This window comes from Micromys minutus (assembly GCF_963924665.1).
Source record: "Micromys minutus genome assembly, chromosome: 12".
Taxonomy (NCBI): domain Eukaryota; kingdom Metazoa; phylum Chordata; class Mammalia; order Rodentia; family Muridae; genus Micromys; species Micromys minutus.
This window is the reverse complement of record NC_137981.1, coordinates 56,126,567-56,152,456: the sequence shown is the minus strand read 5'-3', so window position 1 is coordinate 56,152,456 and position 25,890 is coordinate 56,126,567. Positions and strand designations below refer to the sequence as shown.

Below are 25,890 nucleotides of genomic sequence, written 5' to 3'. Positions count from 1 at the left end.
TTGGTAACAATTCATTAATAAGTTTTTGACACTCCTACAAAAGCTTACATAAGTAACATCTTTTATGACGAGAATAAATTACACAATGTTTAATATTTTTCTCCTTTTTAAAGATTCCTCAGACAACAAGGAAAAGAAATCTTTTAGCCTTGAAGAAAAATCCAAAATCTCCAAAAATCGGGTTCATTATATGAAATTCACGAAAGGTGAGAGCTGGCATTCACTTGTTGAAGTATGCATTTTGGCACTGGGTTTCCTGAGGCACCGTGACTCTTGTCCAGCACTGAGCACTGGCTGCTTGTTTGAAGTTCTGAGTGGGAGGTCTGGGCAGCCTGTGGAGGTCTGGGCAGCCTGTGGAGGTCTGGGCAGCCTGTGGAGGTCTGGGCAGCCTGTGGAGGTCTGGGCATCCTGTGGAGGTCTGGGCAGCCTGTGGAGGTCTGTGCAGCCTGTGGAGGTCTGGGCAGCCTTGTGGGTTGATCTGCAGCAGTCCTGGGTGTCAAGGGCTCAGTACAATAGCAAGTTCCCCATGCTGACTTGCCAGGATCTTACTAAAGTGCAAATTGGGCTGCAGTGGTGCCAAAAAGAGTCCAGGGGAGGCTTTAGACTGGGTAAGTCCTGTGCAGGCTGAGCGTGGACATCAGTGTTCTGATGAGAGGAGATGGTGGTGCTGTGCAGCTAGACCAGAAAATGATTTGAATTTGCTGTTCACCATTTTTACAGCTTTTACCCTTTTTTCAGTTTTTGATGGCTGTGGAGGACCATTCCTGTTATTTAGCGGTTTGGATCATTAATTATACCAAAATCTATACATAGTCCCAAAGATGACGCTTAACAATAGTCTCCACAAGTTCTCCATCTCATGGAGTGTCACTATAGGCATCCCATGGGCATGGCCAGGGTGGAAATTGGGGAACAAGTCCTCCTTTGCTCATGACCACCTTCCCTTCTCATTGCTGGGTGCAGCTTTCTCTGCAGCCATTAGATGGCAGTCGTGTACAGATGAGAAGCCTCTACTTTGCTATGAACAGGTCTCAGATGTTTCTGTAGAATGGCCAAGAGCTGTTTCTTACATGTACATGTAATCATGTGTGCCAGGTGTGATGGTTACTGTTCTGTTTGGTGTCTGTTCACTGTTGCATTGTTCTTTGGAAACTGGAGCTGTCCCTTTCTCATGCTAGGAAAACTTCTCTTTACCTTGGTCTTGGCATTTTGGGGTTGTTTAATTCCCAGAATCTGCCTTAGTGTCTGTGGGAGACATTTCCGACTGGAAGCTGTTGCTAGTAGCTCTCCTCTAGGGTCGGGTTTCTAACAGGTAGAACTGGGCTTAGAAGAAATGAGAGGCATGGCCGAGCCTGGGGTTTGGGAACAGAATGAATGAAGGCTCTGTGGGAGGACAGCTGCAATCTTTGTTCCCAAGGGGCTTAAGGGGCTCCTTTGTGCTATCCCTTTCTTTTTCACAGGCAAACACTTTTTTTTTTTTTTTTTTTGGTTGGAGGCTAATGAGGCTTCTAACCAGGACTTATATCCACCACACCATAACCCAGTATAGACCACAAAACTACTTTGCTGCCTCTGTAGTCCTTGGGAGGTAAGGAATGGTAGCCCCTTAGTCCCTGGTCCTTTAAACAGCCATTCTTATTTTATTAGACACCCTAGGAAGAGCAGAGACACTGCAGAAGGGTATTGCAGAGCACACAAATGGAATTCACTTTTGGTTGGCATGCAGCCTCCTGCCACTCCTCCCTCTAAATGTATATAGTCTTCTGATTGTCCTTTAGAACCTGACTACATGCCTGACTTCATCTGAAGCATTTGCTGAAGTTAGGATCAACCTCCCTAAGTTGCTTTAATCTGCTGGATACTGGCTGTGTCTGCTTTCTATTTGTGGTTCAGCCACTCTCTTGCTGGTGACCCTGTCAAACTGCTTGGTGTGTTATGCCTTCATTTTTCTCTCACAGTGAGGTTTGCATATTTATGCTCATTAAGAAAGGAGGCCTCGGTGTGCAGAGAAGAGAGCTGAAGGTGTATTGTGCTAGAGGGAGAGGGAGTTTCAGGAAATAGAGGGCCCAAAGGCTGAGAATAAGAAAGGAAGAGGAAAAAGGAATGGAAATCCAGGTAGTATAGGAAACAGTTGATAACCACCGTCTGCATCATTCAGTGAAAGTTGGTGTGACAGTTCTTTTAATTTCCTAAAAGCTGTTTCTTTTCAGTTGGTCTTGTCTCTGGGTATGAATGACAGCCATGAACTGTTATCCTAAAGGAGCCTGTCTGGGTCTGCGGAAGCTAGCTTCTGGCTGGTGCTCTCCCAGACACATCCCGAACCATTTCCCTTCCTTCAAACTCTGTTTCCTCTTCTGTAACAGAGGAGATATTTGCAAGATGCCACGCAGCTTTGCTAGGCTTTGTTCTGTGGTTTGTGAAACATAACCTTTCTTATGGAACTCCTACTCCTCCAGCCTTGTGGAAATAGTGAATTCAGTGTTCATGATGAGCATTCCTAGTTCCCTTTCATAAACCCCTATGTAGTCCAGAAGACTAAAATGTAGGAAGGTGATACCTCTGTACAGCCTGCTGAAAACCTTCCCAGAGCAAGGGCCAGTCATTGTGGTAGTGCACACCTTTAGTCCCAGCAGTGGAAGGTAGAGGCGTGCAGATCTCCATCCAAAGCTAGTCTCATCTACACAGTAAGTTCCTGACCAGCCATAGTGAGATCCTATCTCAGAGAAAAACCACAAAATTCCTGGCTAGTGAAAATGGTACCATAATGCCTTCTATTGCCTAAATTCCAGCTACATCAGTCTTAAACCTGATGCATAATTACTTCGTTTTTTACCTTCTACTTGATTTGATTTGGAGTAATTAATTATGTAATTTTAAGTTACTATCATCTATATGTTTGAAATCTAGCTCTTCTCACTGTTGGTGTATTCTTTTAGCTATTTCACTGGGTTCTTACATCTACCATTCCTCCAACCCTTATTCCACCCTAATCCCTCTCAACCCCCAACACTAGGAAGGAGGGAAAGAAGGTTAGAGGCAAAGGGAGGCTTAGACCTCTTTAGACTACTTCCTGCTGATTGGGGGTGTCACGTTCCTTGAAGCAAGTCTAATATTCATCGTCAGAATATCCTGAAGTAACAAGCCAGCAAACACCATAGCAGGTGGAGCAGCCACCACCATGGGCTTCTCAGGGCTCATGTCCTCTCCAGCGTCCCCAGATTAAACCATCTGCAGCCCCTCCTAGAGCATGAGAGAACTATAGCTGATGGCTATGGACAAACTGAAGCGGCCCCATGTCCCATACTGGGAATTAAAACAAAACATATCCACAGAACATAATTGTGCTTTTAAAGCAACAAAAACTCACTACAGCCCACAGTAAGACCCTGGTTGTAAGGGGCATTGGTTTCATATTTAATGTATTCTTCTTGACTGAATCATGTAAATGAATTTTGAAGCAACCCAGATAAACCTATTTTTGTTTTTTTAATTTAACAAATGTATTTACTAAGGCAACATTTCTTTACTTTGTTGATCTTATACCTGTGTTATAGTTCATTTCCTTCCCAGGTGCCAGACTAGTGGGTGCAGTTGGCATTTGTCACTCTGGGAGTCCCAGTCCTCCTCTCAGTGACCACCAAGATGATGTTGAAAAGCTGATAACGGTGATTGATAGCCAAACAGTGGCAGATTGATTGCTGTCCTTGCTGCAGTGTTCCTCTGTGAAAACCTACACCCAGCCTTGAATGGACTTCCTTATGTCTGTGGCTCCTGGAAGCCTTTCTTCCTGGTTCTCTAGATGCAGTTGTGGCTGAGCTAGAATAACCACAGCTAAATAGATAATATCTGTTTTCTGCCCTGTTCAGTTTTTCTGTCTGTCATTTTGTCAGCGATCTAAGTTTATCAGCAATCTTTGTTGTGATTTTTACCATAGTTCAGAACTGAAGCTACCATCCATTCAAAGTTGAGTTTTCCTATGTGTATTTTATCCAAGAGTGGCTGTAATCATAACCTATATAAATGATTCAATCAGGACCATTAGCTGACTCCTAATTTCAGGATCACACCCATTTTTCACTTTACCCATTTACAGGTTTCTTCCTTATGGACTCTGACTCTCATTTCTTCTCTGAATTCTTGTTTTTCAAATAAAACCCAGAGCAGGTCCTGTACAGCCCTGGTTTCTATATTTAAGGGAACTTTGTTAGAGGATAAACATTTCTGACCCAAGACACCATCATTAGAAACCCTAGCATCTCCATTGAACATTACTGGCTACTGACTTAGCAGCTTCCCTTTGAATCTGAGATTTGTTCTGAATTTCAGTGTGTTTATTTCTTCACATACTAATTGTGAACTGTGGCCCCATGTTCTCTCTTTTCTTCGATCCTTTGCATTTAGTGAAATTGCTATAAAAAGAGGTGTAAATTTGTTTCTATTAAGATGATGGCTCTTCTTTTTAAGGGTCTGGGTTAAGGGGGACTGGTCAGTTGGAGTTTCTTTCCGTGTGTGGCACACACTGGCTTAGACTGCCCGATCCTCTTGCCTCTGCTTACCATGTGCTTAGATCACAGCATGCATGTCATGCTTGGTTTCTGATGCTCATTCTGAGATACAGCTTGTATAGTGAATGTGCTTTTCGTTAGGAAGTGGATTGCACTGACAGTGGAGATAGATCACTGCCTCCCAAGAAGCTGCACCACTCAGTGCTGCAACCACAAGCTGCCTCTGCCACCCCCGGTTCTATTTCCTATGCTGTTTGTGATAGGCATTGCTCTGCTCTTATGTAGGTTCTCCTTGTCTTGGTTTGTTTGGTTGTTTTTGGCTAGGGTTCTTTTGAATCTGGGGTGCTGGTGTTGGCCTTTGAAGAGAAGAGCAGCACTAGGAGCCTTCCCATCACTCAGGTTGTACCAAGTGTACCATCTCTTCCGGTACTACTGCCAATGAAACTGGTTCTGGCACCTGGTTTTGCATCAAATTGAAGGGTGTTTTGTTTTTTCAATTTTGTGGAGTCACTGAGCAGTGTTATATTTGAATGCCCCAGTGCTAATCAGTGAACCAGAACTTTCTGGGTCATGACATTACTTTGTCAAGTCAGTTTTCTGCAGAAAACCAAGTCCATTGAGCTGGTGACTGTGGAGTTTGGCTTCCAGCTAGAAACCCAGGTTCCTGTATTGACCTGACCTCCCTTCCCCAGTTTAGTAGGCTTCACACGGAGAGTTAAGCTTTCAGATGCACTTCCCTTGAAGCTGATGGATGGCAGAGGGTTTGGCTGACTGCTCACAGTGTAGAAGTGGAAATTCCAAAGTCAGTTTTGAATTAGTGGTTTGGGGTTTGGAGTTGAGTTGGTTTAGTTTTTAAACAGGAGCCATAGATTCTTTGGACACTGTTCTTACCAGAGCCATTTATTTCCCTCTGCTCACCATGTAACCTATTAACGGGTAGAGCTGTGATAAGTGAGAGCATTTTAGAAAGAATAATTGACCTTTGATTTGCTTTTGTTTTTTTAAATGTCCACTTAGTTATTATTGAGATTCTGTGTCAGACGTGGTGACTGTGTGAGTACTTAGAGGGTTTGAGGCTGTGTGCCCATCAGTAGTCTCAGGCCTGCGTGTTGTCTCTGAAGAAAATGGGATGGCTTTGCAGACAGTGAACCCAGAGATCTCAGCCCCGCCTTGAAGGTGCAGCAAGAAGCAGGGCCACTGCAGAATGGAGCTCTCTGTGCAGTCCATGTGCCAGGTTGTTTGCAGCTCAGCGGGGACTGGGGAGCTCTGGTCCGAAGACAGTCACTGAACCTTTAATGTAGTCGGTGTTGTGATCCTAACAGAGGCAGGGCTGACCCTCTGCTGTCACCTCCTTTCTTTTAGGAGTCACATCTTTATACTTGTGCTTCTTTCAAATGAATGGTCTTACTGAACAGATTTGTGTTGTTTCTAGGGAAGGATCTGTCCTCTCGGAGCGAAACCGATCTGGATTGTATTTTTGGAAAAAGGAGGAACAAGAAGCTTGCTCAGGTACCAGCTATGGTGTGCTGCTGTCTGTGTGGCCCCACTCTGTTTCTTCCCTGGGGATGAAAATGTCACATACAGCTCCTCACCCCACTCCTACCCTAAACCTCTAGATCCTGGGGATGAGATGGACAGTGAACACACCCTCCATTGTACATTATGGCTTCTTTCAATGCTGGAAGATACAAATGGTCCCGTAATTCATACTCTATTTGATTCCATTGAGCTTTTTATTGCACAGAACTTTTGCACTACTTCCAAATGTGAGAGACAGCCTATCATCCTGATGTGGAAACTAAAAAGACTTTAGCTGGATTTATGGAGAGAATGAAAATTCATTTCAGCTAACAAAATCTGGAGTATATAGTTACCACAGTTCTTCCATGAATCTGGTATACTGTGCCTGTGTTCTTTTGTTGGTTCTTGTGAAGTTCTGTGAAGAACAAAAAGATAACTCTAATTATCTCCAGCATTTTTCCAGACTGATGGATATCTATTTTTTACCAGGGTAGTGGATATTTGTTACTCAATGTTATGTTTAGAAACCTGAGAATTATTTGTGATGTGAGACTTTGTTGAACAATTTTCTTTGCAAATTAGGGCTGGATTCCTCTGTTGCCTAGCCTCTCTCTGCCCCACTCCTTTAGCAGGGTGAGCATGGAAGAAGCTGTTCCTAGGGCTCCCAGTGGCCTGCTGAGACTGGTGGCTGCTGAGTCACATGGAAGGTGCCCTGTCTGTGATGACATGTTCTGATAGTGGAAAAAAATAGTTAATTTTTGTTTGTTTGTTTTTAAATCAGAGAAGATGGCACAGTAGATAAAGTAGAGTTGGGATCTGCAGAGCCCATATAAAAACCAGGTGGATGTGATCGTGCATCTGTAATTACAACTTGGGGGTCATGGAGGTATGGGGGACACCACAGAGAATCTCTGGAGTGAGCTGGCTAGCCAGACTGGCAGAGATAGCAAACTGACTGAGAGACTGTCTCAGTATAGAAGGTGAAGAGCAATAGAGGAAGACACCCAAAGCCAACTTCAACTTCAGGCTTCCATTCGTCTGTCCCCTTGTGTGAACACACACACACACACACACACACACACACACACACACATCGTGTGAGAAAGAACAGTAGAAAGAAGACTTGGTAGCTGATCGTGGTGAGGACTGCAGTGATAAGGATCCTGGGTTGATCAGGGAAAGCCCTGAAGCACAGCTGTACCACGAGAGCTGCTCCATTCACTGTCACTGTGTGCCTGGGCTTCACAAGCTCCAGGTGCCACACAGTCACCTGTGGAGCCTCCTGGGCTGCAGAGCCTGAAGTCTGCCAAGTGCACAGTGAGGAGATGCATCCATATGTATCACCACATATGCATGCAGAAAACAACCTGTCTAACTGTGCTGAGAACAGTAAGCCAAGGTCTCCCTGTGCAGTCCTATCTTGGATATACATTGGGTTTGCTTTTGAGTTCTACGTACAGATCCATCTTCCTTAAATAGTGTTGCTAAGAAACCTTACCATGTTACAACAGTCTGCACAGCAAGGGCCAAAGGCCTTTGATCAGATTGGTTTGAAAATACATGTTTTGTTTGGCTTCTCTTCTCAGTTAGATTATTGTATTTCCTCCTTCGACCCCCATAGCAACATTGGCTTGGATTTATGTTTTGCATTGCCAAACATTGTACCTAATGATTTCATTGTATCTAATGAAGAAATCTATCTACTGTATTGTGCATGTGGACTTTTTCATCTGTCAAAAATGAAAAAGCTTGGCAGGACAGCGAACGTCTTAAAAGACAAAGGACTTGTTTTGTATCCTGTTCTGGGTTCCTAACATGCGCACCCTCCAGTATGGCTCATGGTAGGGGGTTCAGTAAGTAGAAATTTAATTGTACGTTCTCTTGTAAAAAATGGACTTTAGTTTTTAACTAGGTTTTAAATGATGCCTTGCATAACTTTGGGGCTGGTATTTAAATATCTTCTCCTTTAGGAAGTATTCATCAAACTGTCTTCAGTGCCAAGCACCATCTGCTGGTGTCCATAGTACATTTTTGAGGGGGCATTATTGGATGAATACTTGCTTGTACTACTGTATGTTTTTAAAGATGAGTACACTTGTCAGAAATTGGCTTTCAGAATTGTCTCAGGCTAGAGTAGTTTGCTAGCTGTTGCTGTTTCTCATTGCTGCAGAACATAAGGCATCTGTCACCACAGGCCTCTGCTCTGACTTCTCTGTTCACTTTATTGGTGCTCAGCATCTCTTCCAACTGTAGCGACTATTGGGAGGAACATAGCTTCTGCCTACATCTGGCTATTCAGGAGAGCGTGCTTAATGAGAGAAGGAACATCACAAACTGCCAATTACTCAGAACTGCTCTGAGCAGGGATGGATGGCTCTACCTGTCTAGTTTTTGAGTTCTTTCTTTCTCCAACTTGGTTCTACATTCGTTGGAAAAGAGTGAAGCAGATCCTAAATTGGATCTACCTGCATCCTCTATGGAGACAGAGACAGTATACTGAATTGAAATTACTTGTACCTTAGCTTCTTACTTCTAGAAATTATGTATATGTTCTCAGTGGGGGTGGACTGTGTTGGAGAGTGTCATTTCTCCCTCCTTCCCTTTCTCTCTCTCTCTCTCTCTCTCTCTCTCTCTCTGTGTGTGTGTGTGTGTGTGTGTGTGTGTCCCACAGTTTGCAGATTGAAGTTGGAAGACACTGAAAAACAAATTTCATTAGGTCCTATCTGGGTGAACTTCCTGATACTTTCTAGTGTGTTCCCCTCTCATTTTTCCCTCCCCCATCTTCCCAGCTTCCTTCCTCCGTCCAGCTTATTTCCTGAGTCAGCCTTATCACTAGAGAAAATACTCCTAAACCATATCAAGGTTTGGAAATGTGTTACTAACATTCTCGCTTTGTTTCTTTAACCAACAAGCCTCTGGCATAGGCTCCTGGCAAGTGAGTTGTCACTGAATGACCTGACTGAATTGGAACCCTGCATTGTGTTGTGTACACTTAAGCTACTAAATCAATGATGGCTTCTTTAAATCCGCGCACCTTCATCTCCTGTTATAGATCCACTTTGCATGCCTTGCTCATCATTCCATCTGAACCGCTTCCATGAAGACCCCTTTCTGTTTGGTAGATTCACTCATGGGGCACTTTAGACCATTGCTTTTTTCAATTTTTTTTCTTCAAAATGTTAAAATATTTACTTAAAATGTCTTTGAATTGGAGGCTTGTTTTTGTTCATTCATTCCAGATTTTCATGCTAATGCTCTATACTTGTGAGCTAGGTTGAATTGGTGAGTAATTTAGAGGTTGTGGCCCTCCATCTCTGTCCTCACTGCAGAGCGGGGCACCAGAGAGACAGGCATTTATGATCTGCTAAATACCTTTCAGTTAGAATAAATCTAGCCCATTTTCATAAACATGTGGTATGATACACTAGAATTCTACAGTTGATTCTTCTTCATCTGTAATGATTTTCATACTTGTCACCATCTGGCCATTGATAACAGAATCCAGAATCAAATAGTCTTAAGTTGTAACTTTTGGTCCAAACTTACCTCTTGAAGGTGAATTAATGAGATGTGTAGAGTCTCACTGAATCATTACGTTCGAGCGTAGGACATGTAACCTGACCCCAGATTAGCCAAGAGTAAGACTTGTAGCATGCCATTGGCCCGAACATGGGCAGGTGCTTCTGTAGCTTGTTTGCTGCCAGCAGACTGACTTGTTGCCTTCAGGTTAGGTGCCGTATTTTAAAGGAGTGTGTTCAGAGACATATTCTGAGATGTGTGTTGTGCACTGGAACAGGCAGCAGAGTTGGGTGTGGTTCACAGGTGAGCCGTGAAGGGAGGAAGCAGGATCTCAAAGCAGAGTCTGGGGACAGCTGCTCTGGGAGTAAACCAACTCAGACTGACCACTGGGTAGTAGCTAAAGATGCAACTGTGGTCCATCCATATCCAGCAGGAAACCTTGTGTGGGTAAGAGTGTCTGAAAGGCTTTGATTCTGGAGGATGAGCATGTGAAATCACCTGCATGACTTGCTGTGGGTATCCAAGGTACATCATGTTTTACTGAGCTACCAGCCATCATTCGTTACTTACTTTTTCTTGTTTCTCATAGTGGACAAATGGCTTCATCCACTTGCATTCTTTGTCCAAGAGGTGGGTGTGAAAGAACTTGAAATGGTTGTTCAAGATAGTGATGGCAAGGGTTAGGTAGTCTTTGATCTTCCTAGTTTGTCTGTAAACTCAGCTTCTTAACTATGAAATAAGAGTGCTGAATTATATGTCCTGGTAGCAGGTTCTGTTTCCCACCATGGGCCTAGGCAATGCATCCCTTTCACATGCTCTTAAAGGTTCCCTTATCACCTCTTCCCCTCCAGCTGCCCTTCCCCAACCTTGGGTGGCTTTGATTTGCTTGCAGCCAGTAGACTGGCTATGGGGATGCTGTGGAGCTTTGGAAACCGTATAAGCTAGAACATTTGCTTGGAGCCTTGAGGTGAGCAGTCATCTGCCTTAAACTGCTGTACTGAAAAACCCAACACCCACATGGAGCCCTTGACCTTGCTAATGGCAGGCAAGGCTGCATGGAACTAGGAATAGAGGCAAGCTTTGAAGGTATTTGTGCTTCTAGTAGTACACAAAAGAAGTCAAGCTCCTGTGCCGCTGGGATCCCTACTTCCCAGTGTTACTGAGTGAGTAGTCTTTGTGTCAGGGACTAAAGCAAACTGTGATGAAGATGCTAAGATACATGCTGAGGGAATGGCCGTAACTACTCTCTAGTCAGGCAGAGCATCTATGTGTTGCTCTAATAGACTGCTAGGTGTGTCTTTGGTTTTCCTTGGAAGCCAGAAAGGCTAGTAGTTTTCCATGCTTGTGTGTGGAATTGCATAGCCTACTGCCTCCTCTATTGGTGTACTAAGTATGCTGTCTCCTGGCTATGAGCAGCCATCTCTGTGCTCTTTTGAATTTGCACTTGCTTCCTTGTGCTTGAGTGCCTGCCAATGGCCTGAGGACGGAGGAGATACCTGGACCTTGTGGCTCGGGGGAGCTTGTATGGCAGGAGTAGAATGTGGGGTGGAATTGGCCATGGGAGTGCTTGCTTGCTCTGGGTCCAGAGCACAGGAGGAATGGTTGCACTGAGCAAGCATTGCAGAGCTGCTCTTCCTATCGAGCCCAGCCTTTGATAAAAGGACGAAGAGCAAGCTATTGACTTTTAGGTGTCCGTTCTATCAGTGGTCTGTTAATCACAGAGGATAAATTATTGTTCCTCAGAAACGGGAAGGACTACCTTGGCTTGAAGGCAGTTGTGCCTTTCTGTTATTTGTTTTTCCTTTATTGGTAGGGCTCACTTCTAGCCATTTGCTCCTTGGGGGTTTTGTTAAAGACTGAAGGGAAACTGAAGGGCACTCTTGATTTATCTCCTATCCTTTCCTTTTGGTCACTCCACAGGGCTAAAATAGCCGAGTTGGCTTTAATATGTCGCCATTAGAGACCAAACATTAGCTGCAATAAACCATCATGCCTCACAATGAAAAATGTCCCCTGATTGGCTAATTAATCAGTCAAAGGGGAATGACATGGCTCTTGGCTTGAGGGACTCTGCTAGAGAGAAACAGGCTGTTGATAAATGGTTTTCCAACAAATTCATATATCAAGGAAACTTAGTCATTTTTTAACTACAGTTTGTGTGACTGCAATTTTTTTCTCCAACTTTTTCTTTTCTGCTGCTCTTGCTGTTTAGGCAGCATTTTTGTGTTGTTGATAGAAAAGTATAGGGTTTTAGATATGAGGGAATAAGTGCTCTCTGTTTACTCACTTCCTGTCTGGGCTTATTCATAGGCGAAGTCCAACAGTTTTCTACGTAATAATTTGTGAGATTATCCTTGCCTGCCTTTCTTCAAAGTTAAAGTCTCCAGACTGTGGCTTACACTGCCTGAGGCTAAGTCCTGGCCCAGGGGTTGTTGGCAGTGCTTACCCTCTCCAAGTTCACAGTTTCTCTTCTGTAAATGGGGCCGTAAGCACTCCCTGCTTTGGCTGTGAGGGGGAGGGGGACCACCAGTGTGGCATTTACAGGAGGGGCCAGCACATAGACAGAATGGATTCTTTGAATGTCTACTACTATTTTTTATTATCAAATAAATAATACCCGTAGGTGCGAAAATGCTAAGCTGCATGGCGTAGCTCATAATGAAGAAGAGCTTTCCTCGCACACCCGTCCGCTCCAGCTCTCCTGCCTGCTCCCTACAGCGTCTTCAGTTCTTTTACCTTTGTATTTTATATTAAAAATTATATTGACATTTCTTCCTTTTTTTAAAAATTGCCTCATAAATTTTATTCACGATGCAGGTCATTTTTTTTCATTCCTAAAGCACATCTCTTAGTACCCTGGGAAGATACAGGAAATTCCCACAGTCTCCAGAGATGGAAGGTAAAAGGAGATGCTGGAGACTGGGGAGGCTGAGGTTAAAAGCATGTGTCACTATGCCTGACTAGTTTTTCTTTTCTTTTTACAGATTTTAATGATGTCTTCCTTACCATTTTTTTCCACTCTACCAAAGACAGCTTAATTATTTTGTGTGGTAAATTTAAAATGCCATCATTCCTAAGATACTCTTAGCCTTTCTGTTCAGTGTATTAATGATAATAACAGTTAGGCTATTGCAGAAAGTAAATGTTACAGATCTCTGGAATCCAGTGCCCATTCTGGTGAGCACCAAATCTCTAGAGATCTCAGACTCCTTCCTCTCAGTCATCATGTGAGCATACAGGAGAGAAGTGAGGTAGGAAGAGGGGTCCTGGTTTCTCCTGGACCTGCTGTCACCTCTTCTCATTGCTGGGCAGTCAAGGCTGGGGAGGAGCAGGCCGACTTAAGACTATACAGTAACTAAAGGGCTTTTGCTGTCGTTTGGGATCTGGCAGAAGTCCCCAAATAGGAGGCATTTTTAAAGGGGGTGCTTTTCTCATGTCACAAAGGATTAGAGTGTGCAAAACTTCTGTCTGCCTGGAATATTGGAGTTTGATTACTGTCCCCATACAAGTAAAATTCCTGTAGCCTAGGGTGGCATGCTGACTGTCTTTGGTGTCTGCATAGGGCAATATATATAATATATATGACAGATCGAGTGTCCTCTGTCAGGGAACCAGCTATGTGTAGCCTGAAAAGCCTCACCTTGAATCTCTGTGCCCCTAGAAGGTGTGGCTTATGACTTGACTCAGAGGCTTCTGGATTCAGTGCCATCTTGCCTTTTTTTTTTTTTTTTTTTTGAACTTACTCACTTTACATCTTGCTCCCCTCCCAGTAACCCCCTCCAACAATTCTTCTACCATCCCCCTCTCCTTCTCTGAGCAGGTAGGGTCCCCCAGAGTATCCCCCTACCCTGGCACTTCAAGTGTCTATGAGACTGGGCACATCCTCTCCCCCTGAGGCCAGTCCACCTAGAACAACATATACATGTACAGCCAACAACTTTTTTATTTGCTCCTTTATTTGGAGTTGTGGGTTCTCTCCCGTGAGCACTTTTTTATCAGCAGGGTGCAGTGTGGTACACTTCTCCTTCACTCTAGAGGAATGATGCTTGTGTGCTACACCTAGTTAGTTCTAGTGTGTGTAGATTTGTTGTTGCTGTTTCTCTTTGGCCAGCATAGCCATAGCCGGTGCTGAAGTACCTTGTCTTCTGGCAGATGTGTTTCTTTGGCAGGCAGGAATCTTGCTGCTCCTTGGAAATGCATTCCCTGGTAGAGTGCTACCAGGAGCTCTTTCTCACTACAGGGCTTCTCTGAGAGACAAACTGTCCAGCTGACCTTCGTCTACGAGCATCATTTGAGTGGGGATTGCTTAAGTCAGGGACTTAGGCTCAAGTCCCCATTATGTCACTTAGTCCTCAGAGTGATTGACAGTTATTTAACTGCACATCCTCTTCAACAAAAGTCAAGGTCCGGAGAGACAAAACTTATTTAGTCTGCCATAAAGCAGGACTGAGAGTTCTAGGCTGTGCTTGTATGTGAAGAATTTAAAAAAATTAAATAAACCCCAGCAACAGCGTAGTCCTCACCACCCACCACAGTGTTCTGGGTTCCTGAATGAAAGGCACATAAGCTCTCTCGTGATTGCGCGCACGCGTGCGCACACACACACACACACACACACACACACACACACACACAGAGCCTTTGTATTTTGATATGCCTTAATCAGCTCAATGGCTGGGCTACTTTCTAACCTCCATGTGGTTAATTCACCCCACTCCCGCCACTGCCATCAATAATTCTGAGTAACACTAAATCCTACATTCTGTCTTGGCTACTCTGGACCCAGAGTGATTCCCACCTGGTCCACACTCTCCTGGTTCCTTCCTGGGAGCTATATCTCCCAGTCCCTCACTCTCCTCCCTGTCCCCCACTCTCCTCCCAGTCCCCCACTCTCCTCCCTGTCCCCCACTCTCCTCCCAGTCCCCCACTCTCCTCCCTGTCCCCCACTCTGCTCAAGAGCTATACCTCCCTGTCTCTCACTCTCCTCAGGTATGACAGCTCTCCTCTCCTTTTCATTGCATGGAGATCTCTTTTCTCCCTGTCCCTAGCCCAGGAATCCTAAAAGTCCCGCCTCTCTCTGCACTGACCAGCCATTGGCTGTCAACGTCTGTATTTACCAGTCAGAACCAACTGAGGGCAGGGTTCCTTGGTGTCTTAAGTGCAGACACCTTGCAAACAGATTTGGGGGAACATAAGTAGCATAAGAATACAAGCAGCTACATTTCCCCCTTTTGCCGATTAAAAAGGTCTTTTCTCTCAGATATACATTGAACGTGATTATAACAATTAGGTAAACTATAAAGTATGATATATACTAATAATGTCCAGTCTATAATTCTGTCAACTTAGATACATTACTCTATCATCTATCCCAGCTTAAAGAGTTTTCAATTCTATACCCGAAATATGTTTTGATTTTAACTTGCATTACCATCTGAAAACCATCCTTTCAAATCTAGAACCTCTTCTTTAATGCTAAACAACTTAAGTTCAATTATGAGACTCTAACTAGTCTATGACACTCTAACTAGACTGTAACTGTCAGAAACCTGAGAAGAAATTAAACATCTGAATTTGTAGGAAGCACAAAAACACAGCTTCCAAACGTTATACAGACTGCTCTGGGCTCTGCCTCTTCACTTGGAGAACCTAAGGTCAAAGCAGAATGTGAAGATTCACCATAACCTTTAGCTAGTCAGTCGGTGCCTGGGTCTTGATCAATTGCTTCTGGTAGAGGCTAGGTGAGTTTTGGTTTGTGCTTAGCAAACCCTCAGTAAACCATTTTCTTGTTTCCTCTCTGCTCTATTTTCTTCTGCAGGGTGAGCCATGATTGCTTCAAGGTGCTAGGAAGAAGTCGCTGTTGTTGTTTTGGTGGGTTTTTTTCCCTTTAGTTATTTGGTTTTTAGTTTAGTATTGTTCTGGGTTTACTTTCTTTTCCCACCCATTGGAATTGTGTGTGTGTTAGGAAGAGGATCTGTCTGTGAGCTATATCCCAGCATAGTTTGGGCTTTTTTATTTGTCCATTTAGTTTGAGTCAGGGTCTCCCTGTGCAGCTCATGCCAGCTTTGAGCTCATAATGTAACTTAGACTGTCCTTGAAATCAAACTTGAAATCTCCCTTTTTCCCCTGCTAGATTTTAAGTGTACACCTCTGCCTGTTTTTGCTAAGGGTTTTTAATTCTAGGATTCTATTTTTCAGTAGTGTTTTCATAAATGTCTTATCTCAATCCTCCTAAGCAAAGACAATAAATCTAGAGCAGAAACCTTTCTTAGATCCTATAAGATGCAGTTGCCTTATTAAACTTAGCATTGGCCAGGTCCATGGTCCCTGCACCAGGGTCCATTGTCTTGGCTGTGGGAAGTGGGGGTGAGAGTGGTACCCTTTGCTTTGGAGGCTAGCATAGCACTAAACATTCCTGCTTGTTCTCAGCCAGATCACTCATGTACACTAACACTATTCTGTTTTGGTTAGCTGTGACCAAAAAAGCCCAATTTACTAATAAATGGTTCAGTAAAAGAGCCATGAACAGTGCTCCCTGGCATTGGGTGACACCCTGTGGTGGCTTTTGGTCACACTGGCATGCTTTAGCTGCACAGGTTTTTGTGTCACCAAGTCCTGTATTTCAGGCTTTTACTAGGTTACAGTCCTGTGTAAGATCCCACTCTGTGGATGTGAGAGCAGAGGTAGGAGAATGTAAAGCAAATGAAAGCTAGGTAAGTGAATCTTACAGACAGAAATAACAAACGGAAATGGGCAAGAGCAGGGCTGTTACCGTCTCACAGGCCTGCACTCAAGTCCTCTCATCTGAGCGTCGCTGGTCAGCCAGAAACACTATCTCCGCATTGGCTACTGAGGCCTTCATTCAAGCATCGGTAGAAAGTGACTTTAATCAGAAAACTTCTTTGGCCAATGATGTTCCTGTGTCTCATGTTCCCATCTGTCTTGGGAAATTGTGTCTTCCCTTGGCCTCCTGCTAAGACATTCCTCCTAAGAGGCTGTGTGTCATGACTTAGTAGACGTCAGGACTCTGTGTGCCTCGTCACATGCATGGGTCACGCTTGTCTGACAAGACAGTTGAGAGAGACAGGTAGGATGGCAGCTGCAAAGCTCTCTCCCTTAGACCTGGCTACCTGGTTCTGCCTTCTGGAGGCCTTTTCCAGACCCCCTTTCTGTGAGAGCCAAGTGGGTGTTGAGGGAACTGCATGGTAATCTGCTGTGTCAGAGTTGGCTGCAGTGTGGAGGGAGTGAGGCCATCACCTGCCTGACTGCTCTCAGGCCTCCGGGAACCCTGCCTGTACCTTAATGCCGCAGCTCTGGCGCACGCGTGCACACGGGTCCATTGCTCTTCTCAGCTTTACTAGTCATCAGTATGTGAATTTCAAACTACTAGCGTAAGACATATGCTTGTAGTAAAACATTAATTTAATGACTTTCCCTGCCTCTTTTTGTGACAATTTCTCCTGTCTAAATATAACAAAATAGATTTTTTTAAAAAAAAATGGCAACATTAAGAAACTTTTCTCCAACTTCCATGCTTACTGAAACAGTTTCAATAAGCTGTAACTTCTCCCTTTTCAAGAAATTAGAGAGATCATTTCTAATTCCTTTCTTAAAAGTAGACTTAGGTACGAACAAATAATTTTTTAAAATTCATGTGATGGAAGGTCTATTTCTTTTCTTTTTTTTTAATTTATTTATGTATATGAATACACTGTAGTTGTCTTCAGACACACCAGAAGTGGGCATCAGATCCCATTACAGATGGTTGTGAGCCACCATGTGGTTGCTGGGAATTGAACTCAGGACCTCTGGAAGAGCAGCCAGTGCTCTTAACCTGTGAGCCATCTCTTCAGGGGTCTATTTCTTACAAATAGCAGAAAATGATACGTAAACAGAATACATATTTGAGCATCACTGATCATAACCACTAAGTAAGAGGTAAAATGTTCTTCCCCTGGAGGGCCTGCTGGGAAGAGGATGGCTCTTTGACCTTGTGTTCCCTGTAGGCCATTCTTCCTTGTGCAGTTTAGGGTGCCTTTCTGAAAGCTGGCACCAGGTGGAACCACTGAGTAGTAACGTTCACTCCCTCCATCCAGTTCATGGCTAAAGACACTTAAATTACTCAGTCTCTGCCTTAATTGGACAGGTTGGCATTTTAACCAGTTTCTAGAAAACAGATGTATGACTGCAGAGGCACAAATTCAAAATAATTTCTTTTCCTTATTTAAAATGCAAGATAGTTTCCTCTTTTGAGAGTTGCAAAAGCAACAGGTGGTTAAAAGGCTGTCAGCTTTGTCCAGTGTGCTGTTCCACACAGCCATCCCTGATGCAGCTTCAGTTACCTGTTTGACTGTTTGCATTCAGGAGCCCTAGCTACTTGCTGGACTGGTTAAAAGAACTTAACTATTTTTTCTTCATTGATAATTTCCGTTGTAGAGCTGGAAACGTGGCTCAGCTGTTAGACTACTTGCCTAGCATGCATGAAACCCTTGGATGTAATCCCCACCACCCATGGGGGAGGGGCAGGACAAGAGGACCACGCTGTAGAACACGTATTTGGGACTAGATGAGCTTCAGTCGAAGCTGCGGCCAGTCCCTTGTGTTAGTTCTTCCTGTCAGCATTGCTATAAGGCAGGGTTTCTCCCTACCCAGCACTCAAGTGTCCTCTGGATGATAGATATTTGTAAGCATGCGGTTAGTTAAGAAAACTATGCCACAGCCTTCTTAGAGCTTTCTCTGTGTTAATGAACATGGCCCTTCTCCTAAACATTAGTTAGTTATCTGAGTGTGGAACCTATTATTTAGTTAGTTAGTTAGTTTCCTAGAATTAAATTGTGGAAAGATGTTCTGGATAACTAAGAGAGGAATCCACTAATCAAGAAAAAGAAATGAAGGCAGAGCAACTTTGCCAGACAAGGGCTGTCTGGAGTAAGCAGATGTGTTGCCTAGTACTTTCCAGTCATCCCCATAGCTGAGGAGACTATACTCCAAGACACCAGTGGATTTTAGAAACCGTGACTAGTACTGAGCCCTGTGAAATGTCTACTATGTCTTTCCTCTGTGAACTGTAGCATTGCCAAATAGTACTGGAGATAGTCTGCCCCTGGTTCCATGCCCTGAAGCAACCTGCAGCCCTCTGCCTATTCTTCGGAGTCATTATTAAGTACAGTAAGGGTTCTTTAAGCACAAGAGCTGTGATCCTGGGCAGTTGATCAGATAACAGAAATGATTACCAATGACTAACAGGTGAGCAGCATATATACCATGAACACACTGAACAAAAACACAGTTCATGTTCCAGTCAAAATTATGTCAGATGTTACCACACGTATTAGAACTGTGAAGTTTAAATTGTATTTTCCTGCAATTTTGCATTTAGCATTTTCAGACCATGGTTAAACTTGGAAACCTAGCAAACTGCAGCCATAAGAAAGAAGGTTATTGTAAATAGTTTGGGAAATGTTAGAACTAAACAAATAGGATAACAGTCTGGAAAGCATGCCTAGTGAGCTGGGTTATCCATATAATAGAGAACTATTGCCATGGTTTTTGTCAGTCTGTCCTCTAGAAGACAGACTGATGCCAAGTGGATAGGCGATAAAGGCGGAAAAAGCAGGGTAATCAGCACAGTGCCCATGTCAGAGTTTTGCATATTAATCTCTACCCGGGCTAAAATTTCTTTGTGCTCTACATGGCCTAGGGGGACCTGTGCCTTCAGTCCTTGGCTCTTTGACTTCATGGTGAAGCTCTTCTTCCTAGATTGCCCATTGTTCAAATTTTACCCAGAATGCACAGAAGCCTCTCATTCAAGCAAATGAGTCATTCCTGTGCATCACTGTGTGCTTCTGTAACCAGTTTCAGTCTCATCCATCTTGATCACAGTCCTGTGTGATCCTTCTAGTATGCTAACACTCCAGCTTTGCCACCACAAGGCTCCCAGCATCCCTGGCTACTTCCCTGTATAAAAGCACCCGAGACTCTTCTGTGTCTGAAAGTTAATTGTAAGCCTCCTTTAGGTACCAGTTGTTCTATTTTTGCTTTACTGTACAAATTCTCTGTTCAGATGAATGGGGGACATGTGATGTTCATGAGTGAGAGCCTTTTGTGGTTGTTGGTTCGTAGTGACTGTCATATTTGGCACTCTGTAGCATAGACCTTTATGTTAAAAGTGAGGTAACTCTGATTTTTAACGCTGACCAACTTCAGTGACACAGTGTGTTTTCTGCAAGTCTTGGAGATTCATCTTGTTTTCCTATAAGCAGTGAGTAAGTCATAAAGTTCTGAGGTAAATGCTTAGTTGCCCATAAAGTGGCATTAATTGCTGGAGATTTTGGTTGATAGCTTCCAAAGGGCACTTTTGCCTCTTTGATTATAGGAGTGTTGGGGTGGGACCTGAGCCAAGCCTTTGTAGCTAAGCTAGAGAAATGTCTATGCACTTACTTGTTTGAAATGTAGGCTCAGTACCCTTTAGCCCTGGAGATTTAAGAAACATCAACAACAACCAAGTTTCCTATGTATCCCTGGCTGATCTGGAACTCCCAGGTATCCTTTGCTTCCTGAATGCACCACCAGGCCTGACTTGAGGTCTGAGGTTTTATTTTTCGTTTTGTTTTTTTGTTGTTCTGTCTTTTGCTATTTCACTTATAGATCCAATAGACTATTTTTTTTTAACAGAATAGTTTATTCAGGTCATGGGGGAGTTAAGAGGGTAGTAGAGGCAGAGAGAGAGAGAGAGAAATAGAGTAGAGGCCAGCCATGAGCATGTGGGGGGGGGGATGGGGAGAGAAGGAGCAAGGGGGGAAGAACAAGAATGGGAGAGCAAAGAGCAGGAACACAAGTGAGCAAGAGCTTCAATAGACATTTTTATATTGAATTTTCACCTAGCCAAAATGACTTTTTGTAGCAAATTAATCTTGAGTTTTTAAAATCATTTTTTAAAATATTTATTTAATGTATGAGTGCTCTGCTGCATATACATCTGCAGGCCACAAGAGAGCATCAGATCTCCTTATAGGTGGTTGTGAGCCTGTGGTTGCTGGGAATTGAGCTCAGGGCCTCTGGAGGAGCAGCCAATGCTCTTACCCACTGAGCCATACCACTAGCCCATAATCTTAGAGTTTTGCATTTGGAGAGTCAATACATGAACCGGAGAGATGGCTCAGTGGTTAAGGGAACTGACTGCTCTTCCAAAGGTCCTGAGTTCAATTCTAAGCAAGTATGTGGTGGTTCACAGCCATTTGTAATGTGATAATGTCTTCCTCTGGCTTGCAGATGTACATGCAAACAGAACATTCATATGCCTAAAATAAACAGATAAATCTTAGAAAGTAAGAAGGAAAGAAAAAAGAAAAGGAAATCAATGTCCTCTTGAATTTCATTTTCCTGATTTAACGGGCATCAGTCTTCCCAGTGAGTTATCTGGAAACAGGTTCCATGTTTATTTCCCTTCTTTGTCACCATCCCTTCTCAGTGGTGTTGAAGTCCTGTGACTTAGACAGGAAGCTTCTCAGTAAATACAGTAGACAACAGTCTCTTGCTGGGAAGAATTCACACCTTTTATGTGCTGTCATTAAAAAGCACCATCTTTACCAAGTTTTTGCACTAAGATTGGAGCTTGTAATGCCAAGTCTAATTTGAAGGCACCATGAGAAGTCCACATAGAATAGTGCTAACTTTGTGAATAACAGAGCTCTTCTTTGTAGACTAAAGGAGCTATTTTGTGGATATTTATAGGCTCTTCATTTTAGTTTTTTCATTTTATTACACTTGTTTGTTTGTGGTGAGGGTACATGTACCATGGTATGACATAGAGCTCAGAAGACAACTGGGAGAAGTTGGTTTTCTCCTTCCATCATGTCCTGGGGTGATACTTAGGTCCTCAGGTTTAGCAGCAAGTTAGCCACAGAACATCTTGCCAACCCAGAAACTATGTTTTGTTGTATTTACAACTAAAATTTAGTATTAGAAAAAAGAAACAACAAGCAGTGAATTGTGATACATAACTAAGAGTTGAAAAGTCATAGTTGAGAGCCTACTTGAAAAACTATTTCTTCTTTTGCTACTCATCACTTTTCATTTTGTTTGTGTATGTAATTGATGTGTGAATTTTAGCTTGTGTGTGTGTTCCTGTGTGTGTGCGTGTACACGCATCTGTGTGCTTAGAGGCCAGAGTCTGACATTGTGTGTCTTCCTTGATGACTTTCAACCATCAGAGATTCAAACCCAGCTTCTTCTACTTATGTGTTAGGCATTTTACTGGGCCATCTACACAGCCCAGCTTTCCCATTCTCAAAAAGAAAATCAATAAAGAATTGCTTTGTTAATAAGAATAGTTGCTGAGCAACTATCCAGTCTCCATTTTTTACTTACACTTACTTGTCCAAATTTAAAGCCATTTCTATATCTTTGACTGTCATTATCATCTGTGTCACACCCCAGGAGAATGATTTGCCTCTTATTTTGAACCTGTTTTCATCTGACTCTGTTACAGGTACTTACTACAGTGCTTGTGTAAAGTTTATCTGAAGCTGAATCTGTACAAGTAATAAGGAATATAGGGAAAGTGTCCATATATGACTCATGTCACAGTGACCTGTGGCAGCATTAACTGTTCATGGCACTGCTTCGAGGGCGATGCCCAAGGTGAATAACATGCCCTATTCTTCCTTTCCCTTTTAAAAATTGGCTATTTTGGATATAGCTAACGTTAATGATTTTTCATAATTCAAATGAAAATATACGCTTTTCTCCAGAAATAGCTCACTGCTGGATCCTAACTGTAACTTGACTGACACCAGTCACCTGTATTCTTGGGGCTAGTTTGCCAGCTGGTACAGCAGGCATGAGTTGAATTGTAGGTGTGCTGAAATACTAATCTTGGCCCCAGAATGGCTGGCTAGAGCTCGGAGCACCTGGTATCCCTGCCTGGTCATCTGTACCCACCACCAAAACCTGATGTATACACTCTGCATACACTTTGACAAGGACTAGAACCCACTATAGGATGTGGGACCTGGAGAGAAAGGTTGTTACAGTTGTTACAATTGTTTTTATCTATAGGGTGGGTGTTGCAAGGTGAGTGTAGACTATAAGAGAAAGGTGGTGCTTTAGAGAAAAGTAAGACATGTAAGGAAGTTTGGACCACCTTTGCCTGCAGGTGAAAGAGCTATGGAGGGGTTCAAGCATCAGAATGACATGATTGTTTTGCATCTAAGGATTTTTTGTTTGCAGGAGTGGTAATTGGACATGCTAAAGGTAGTCCATCTGCTGTAGAAGAAAATTCCAGAGAGGTGTTAGGAGCTTGAGTCAGGGTTGTAGCACTGAGTTGGAAAGAACAGACTGGGAATCCTGGGGAGGTAGGAGTGCTAGCCGCTGGTGGCTCAGATGCACAACAGGTACGGTTTCTCTGGGGGGAACCTCAGCTGGCTGACATCCTGCCAGGCATTTGGGTTACTTTGGCTTGCCTGTCCTGTTACATTAGTTGACTGTTGACTTTGCTGTTGGTTTGAGTTTTTACGATTTTCTTGACTGAGGATGAGGTAGGGGAGGCTTTTCCTAATATTTTCCTGCACAAGGCCATGTCTTAGGGTGTTGTGTCTTCCAGGTGAGCCACCTCTGTCTTACTTGAGAACTTTGTTCTGTCCTGAGCCATGCTGAAAGACATCATGAAGACATGGGCTGGGTGGGGGGAAACCTTGAGAGAGACATTGGAACCTTCTGAAAGTGTAGTACCAGCCATATCTGTGTGAGGGGCAAAAGGAGTGGCTGTCTTTTACCAGCCTAGACTCAAGGGCTGGCATCTGCCACTGCCTGCACCTAAAAGCAGATGTCCACTGGAGAGAGGGCAGGCTCTTAGGCTTATAGGGATTTATGTTTTACTCTCTTTCTCTCTCTCTCTCTCTCTCTCTCTCTCTCTCTCTCTCTCTCTCTCTATCTATCTATCTTTCTATCTATATGTATATGTACATTCATGTGTTAATTATTTTTATTATTCTTAAATGCATGTGTGTTTGTGTATGAACATCACATGCATGCAGTTATTCATGGAGTCCAGAGAGGGTGTCAGACTAGAGTTACTGGCGGTTCTAAACCACCCAACCGGGTGCTGGGAAAGCACTTGTAACTGCTGGGCCAGTTCTCCAGCTCTACTTATAGTTTTTTATTGATTTTGTGTTGGGGAGTGTGTGCATATGTATGACAGTGCTCAAGCACCGTGCCACAAGCATGGAAGTCAGGTGACAACCTGCAGGAGTTAGTTCTTTCCTGCTAGAGTTGAGCTTAGGCTGTCAGGCTTGGTGTCAGGTTTCTAATTATTTGCTGGACCTTCTGCATGTGGTTTAATAGCAGGTCTGATAACATTAATATAGTAAATGTCCACTTAGAAAAGTCATGAGCTGTACCAGTTCATGAAAAAGAAGAAAAAAATCATAATGCACATAGGCAGAAACAATAGTAAGAAGGTTGGTGCATAACCAGGCATGTGTAGCAGTGGCGGTACTGTCTGTCCATAAGTAGAGTCAACATTGACAAGTTGTTGAAGTTTGGGCTCTGTCACTGAACTGAGATGTATTCTTTGTGGTCTCCATGCTCTTTTGACTTCACTCCTAGCATGTTCCTTGCTTGCCTACTGCAGCTTCGATAGCTTGGACAAAGTTATGAGATGAGTAGGTTCTAGAAGCCTCTGTTCATCTGGTGCCTGTTATCACTATAAGGTGTTGCAGTGAGAATTTGCCATGCCCTCACCACACACAAAACAACTGCTGTGTGAGGCTACTGCCTAGCTGGGTAGTACCATCGCTTCAGCATGTACATAGAGCAAAATGTCCTGTTTACCCTACCTATTTACAGTATTTACACCTTGGTGGATCTGGATGGAAAGGCTTACATGGTGTAGCAGGAGAGCATACCTACCCTAGCGCCAGCTCTGTCTTCTCTATCAGATCCTTGCAGTCCCTCTCTCAGATGGGGAGATGATGCACTTGCTCACTTCCCCCTCATGCTCTGACTGTCAGAAAGATACCTGGTTACACCTGGAAAGTATCTTCAGTAAGCTGGAAGGGACTAAATGGCTATTGGGCCTGTCCCCTATCCCAAAGGCTGCTCAGAGTGGCTCTGCTTTTCCACCCCATTGCTGCCTTTATCCTGTGGTGCTTCTCCCCCAACCCTGCTTTTCCCAATCTCCTGGTTCCCTGGCATTACATAATATTCCTGTTAGGATCAGTTCCTGTTTTGCTGGGGAGAGGAATTGTGACTCTTTCAGGGAAAACCCCTGGGCTGGCTTCAGTTGAAGCTACAGTGGCCAGGGCATGATCTCATAACGGAAATGTAGTCCTCCACCGGCCTTGCTGTTCCTGTCTGAGTCAGCGCACAGATGGGGCCACCTTTGTGCTGGTAGCTCTAGAGGCCTTTCTTCTGTGTATATACTAATCTGCATTCCTCAGAGGGTTGTGGCTCCACCACACTGTGACAGGTTCAACAGCCAGGGACAACGTTCATGTGGGCACCATGGTGCTGTCTTCCCCTGTACTGTCCTACCAGACTCTGGTCACTGCTACAGAGGGGAGAGTAATGTGTAAGTCTCAACATATACATTCCCCAGCTTAGCCAGTCTCCTTCCAGCTAGTCTCATACTCTTCCTCATCATTTGAAGCTATAGCCAAATGCCATAGTACCTTATTGATGTCTGTTAAGATACAGACGCTTGGGTGGGGAGACTGCTCAGTGGCCAAAGCCCTTGCACATGCAAGCATAAAGACTGGATTTTTAGTTCACAGAACTTAGGTAAAGACAGGGCACAGTTTGCCTATAGTTCAGCTGGAGTAAGCTGGTTAGTGAGGGTGACGGCATATTCTCTTTTATTTGGAACTGATTGTTAAAGGCTGTGAAGGTTCTCTGTCTTCAAGAATTCCCCACATTCTGGATTTTGTTGGGTTCATCTTCATGGTGTCCTTTAATACCATTACTTTTTGAAGAAGTCCTATGTTGAACCCAGTGACACAAGTTAACATCCTTACTATTTCTGCTTGTCGCTCATTTCCTTCATGTGGCTCTTTGCCTAATAACTGAAAAAGGAATCGGAGCTGGTGACAGCTAATAACTGGTAGGATTCCTTCTGAAGTAGTAGTGTCAGGTAATGTAGATAGAACCAGTGAGATGACGAAGTGGGGAAAGGCACTTGCTCCCTTATGACTTGAGTTTGGTTTGTAGGACCCTCTTGATGGAAGTTCCCTTTTTCTGACCTTCACATGTGCACCTATACACACACAAATAGTAATAAATATTTCATATTTTTTTTTAACTAACAGTATTTAGGTAATGATTTAGTGTTAAGAATCTGTATACTTTT

The 25,890-nt window shown here is 43.6% G+C and overlaps 1 protein-coding gene across 2 annotated transcripts in view; it reads left to right on the top strand.

The window, feature by feature from the left end:
* Window positions 1–25,890, top strand: part of PINX1 (PIN2 (TERF1) interacting telomerase inhibitor 1) — a 55,286-nt gene that overhangs the window by 9,630 nt on the left and 19,766 nt on the right. For both annotated transcript variants that reach the window (XM_080925923.1, XM_080925924.1), the window contains exons 5-6: window positions 114–206; window positions 5,938–6,014. In XM_080925923.1, coding sequence (XP_080782049.1) covers window positions 114–206; window positions 5,938–6,014 — 170 coding nt within the window. The remainder of the gene's footprint in view (window positions 1–113; window positions 207–5,937; window positions 6,015–25,890) is intronic.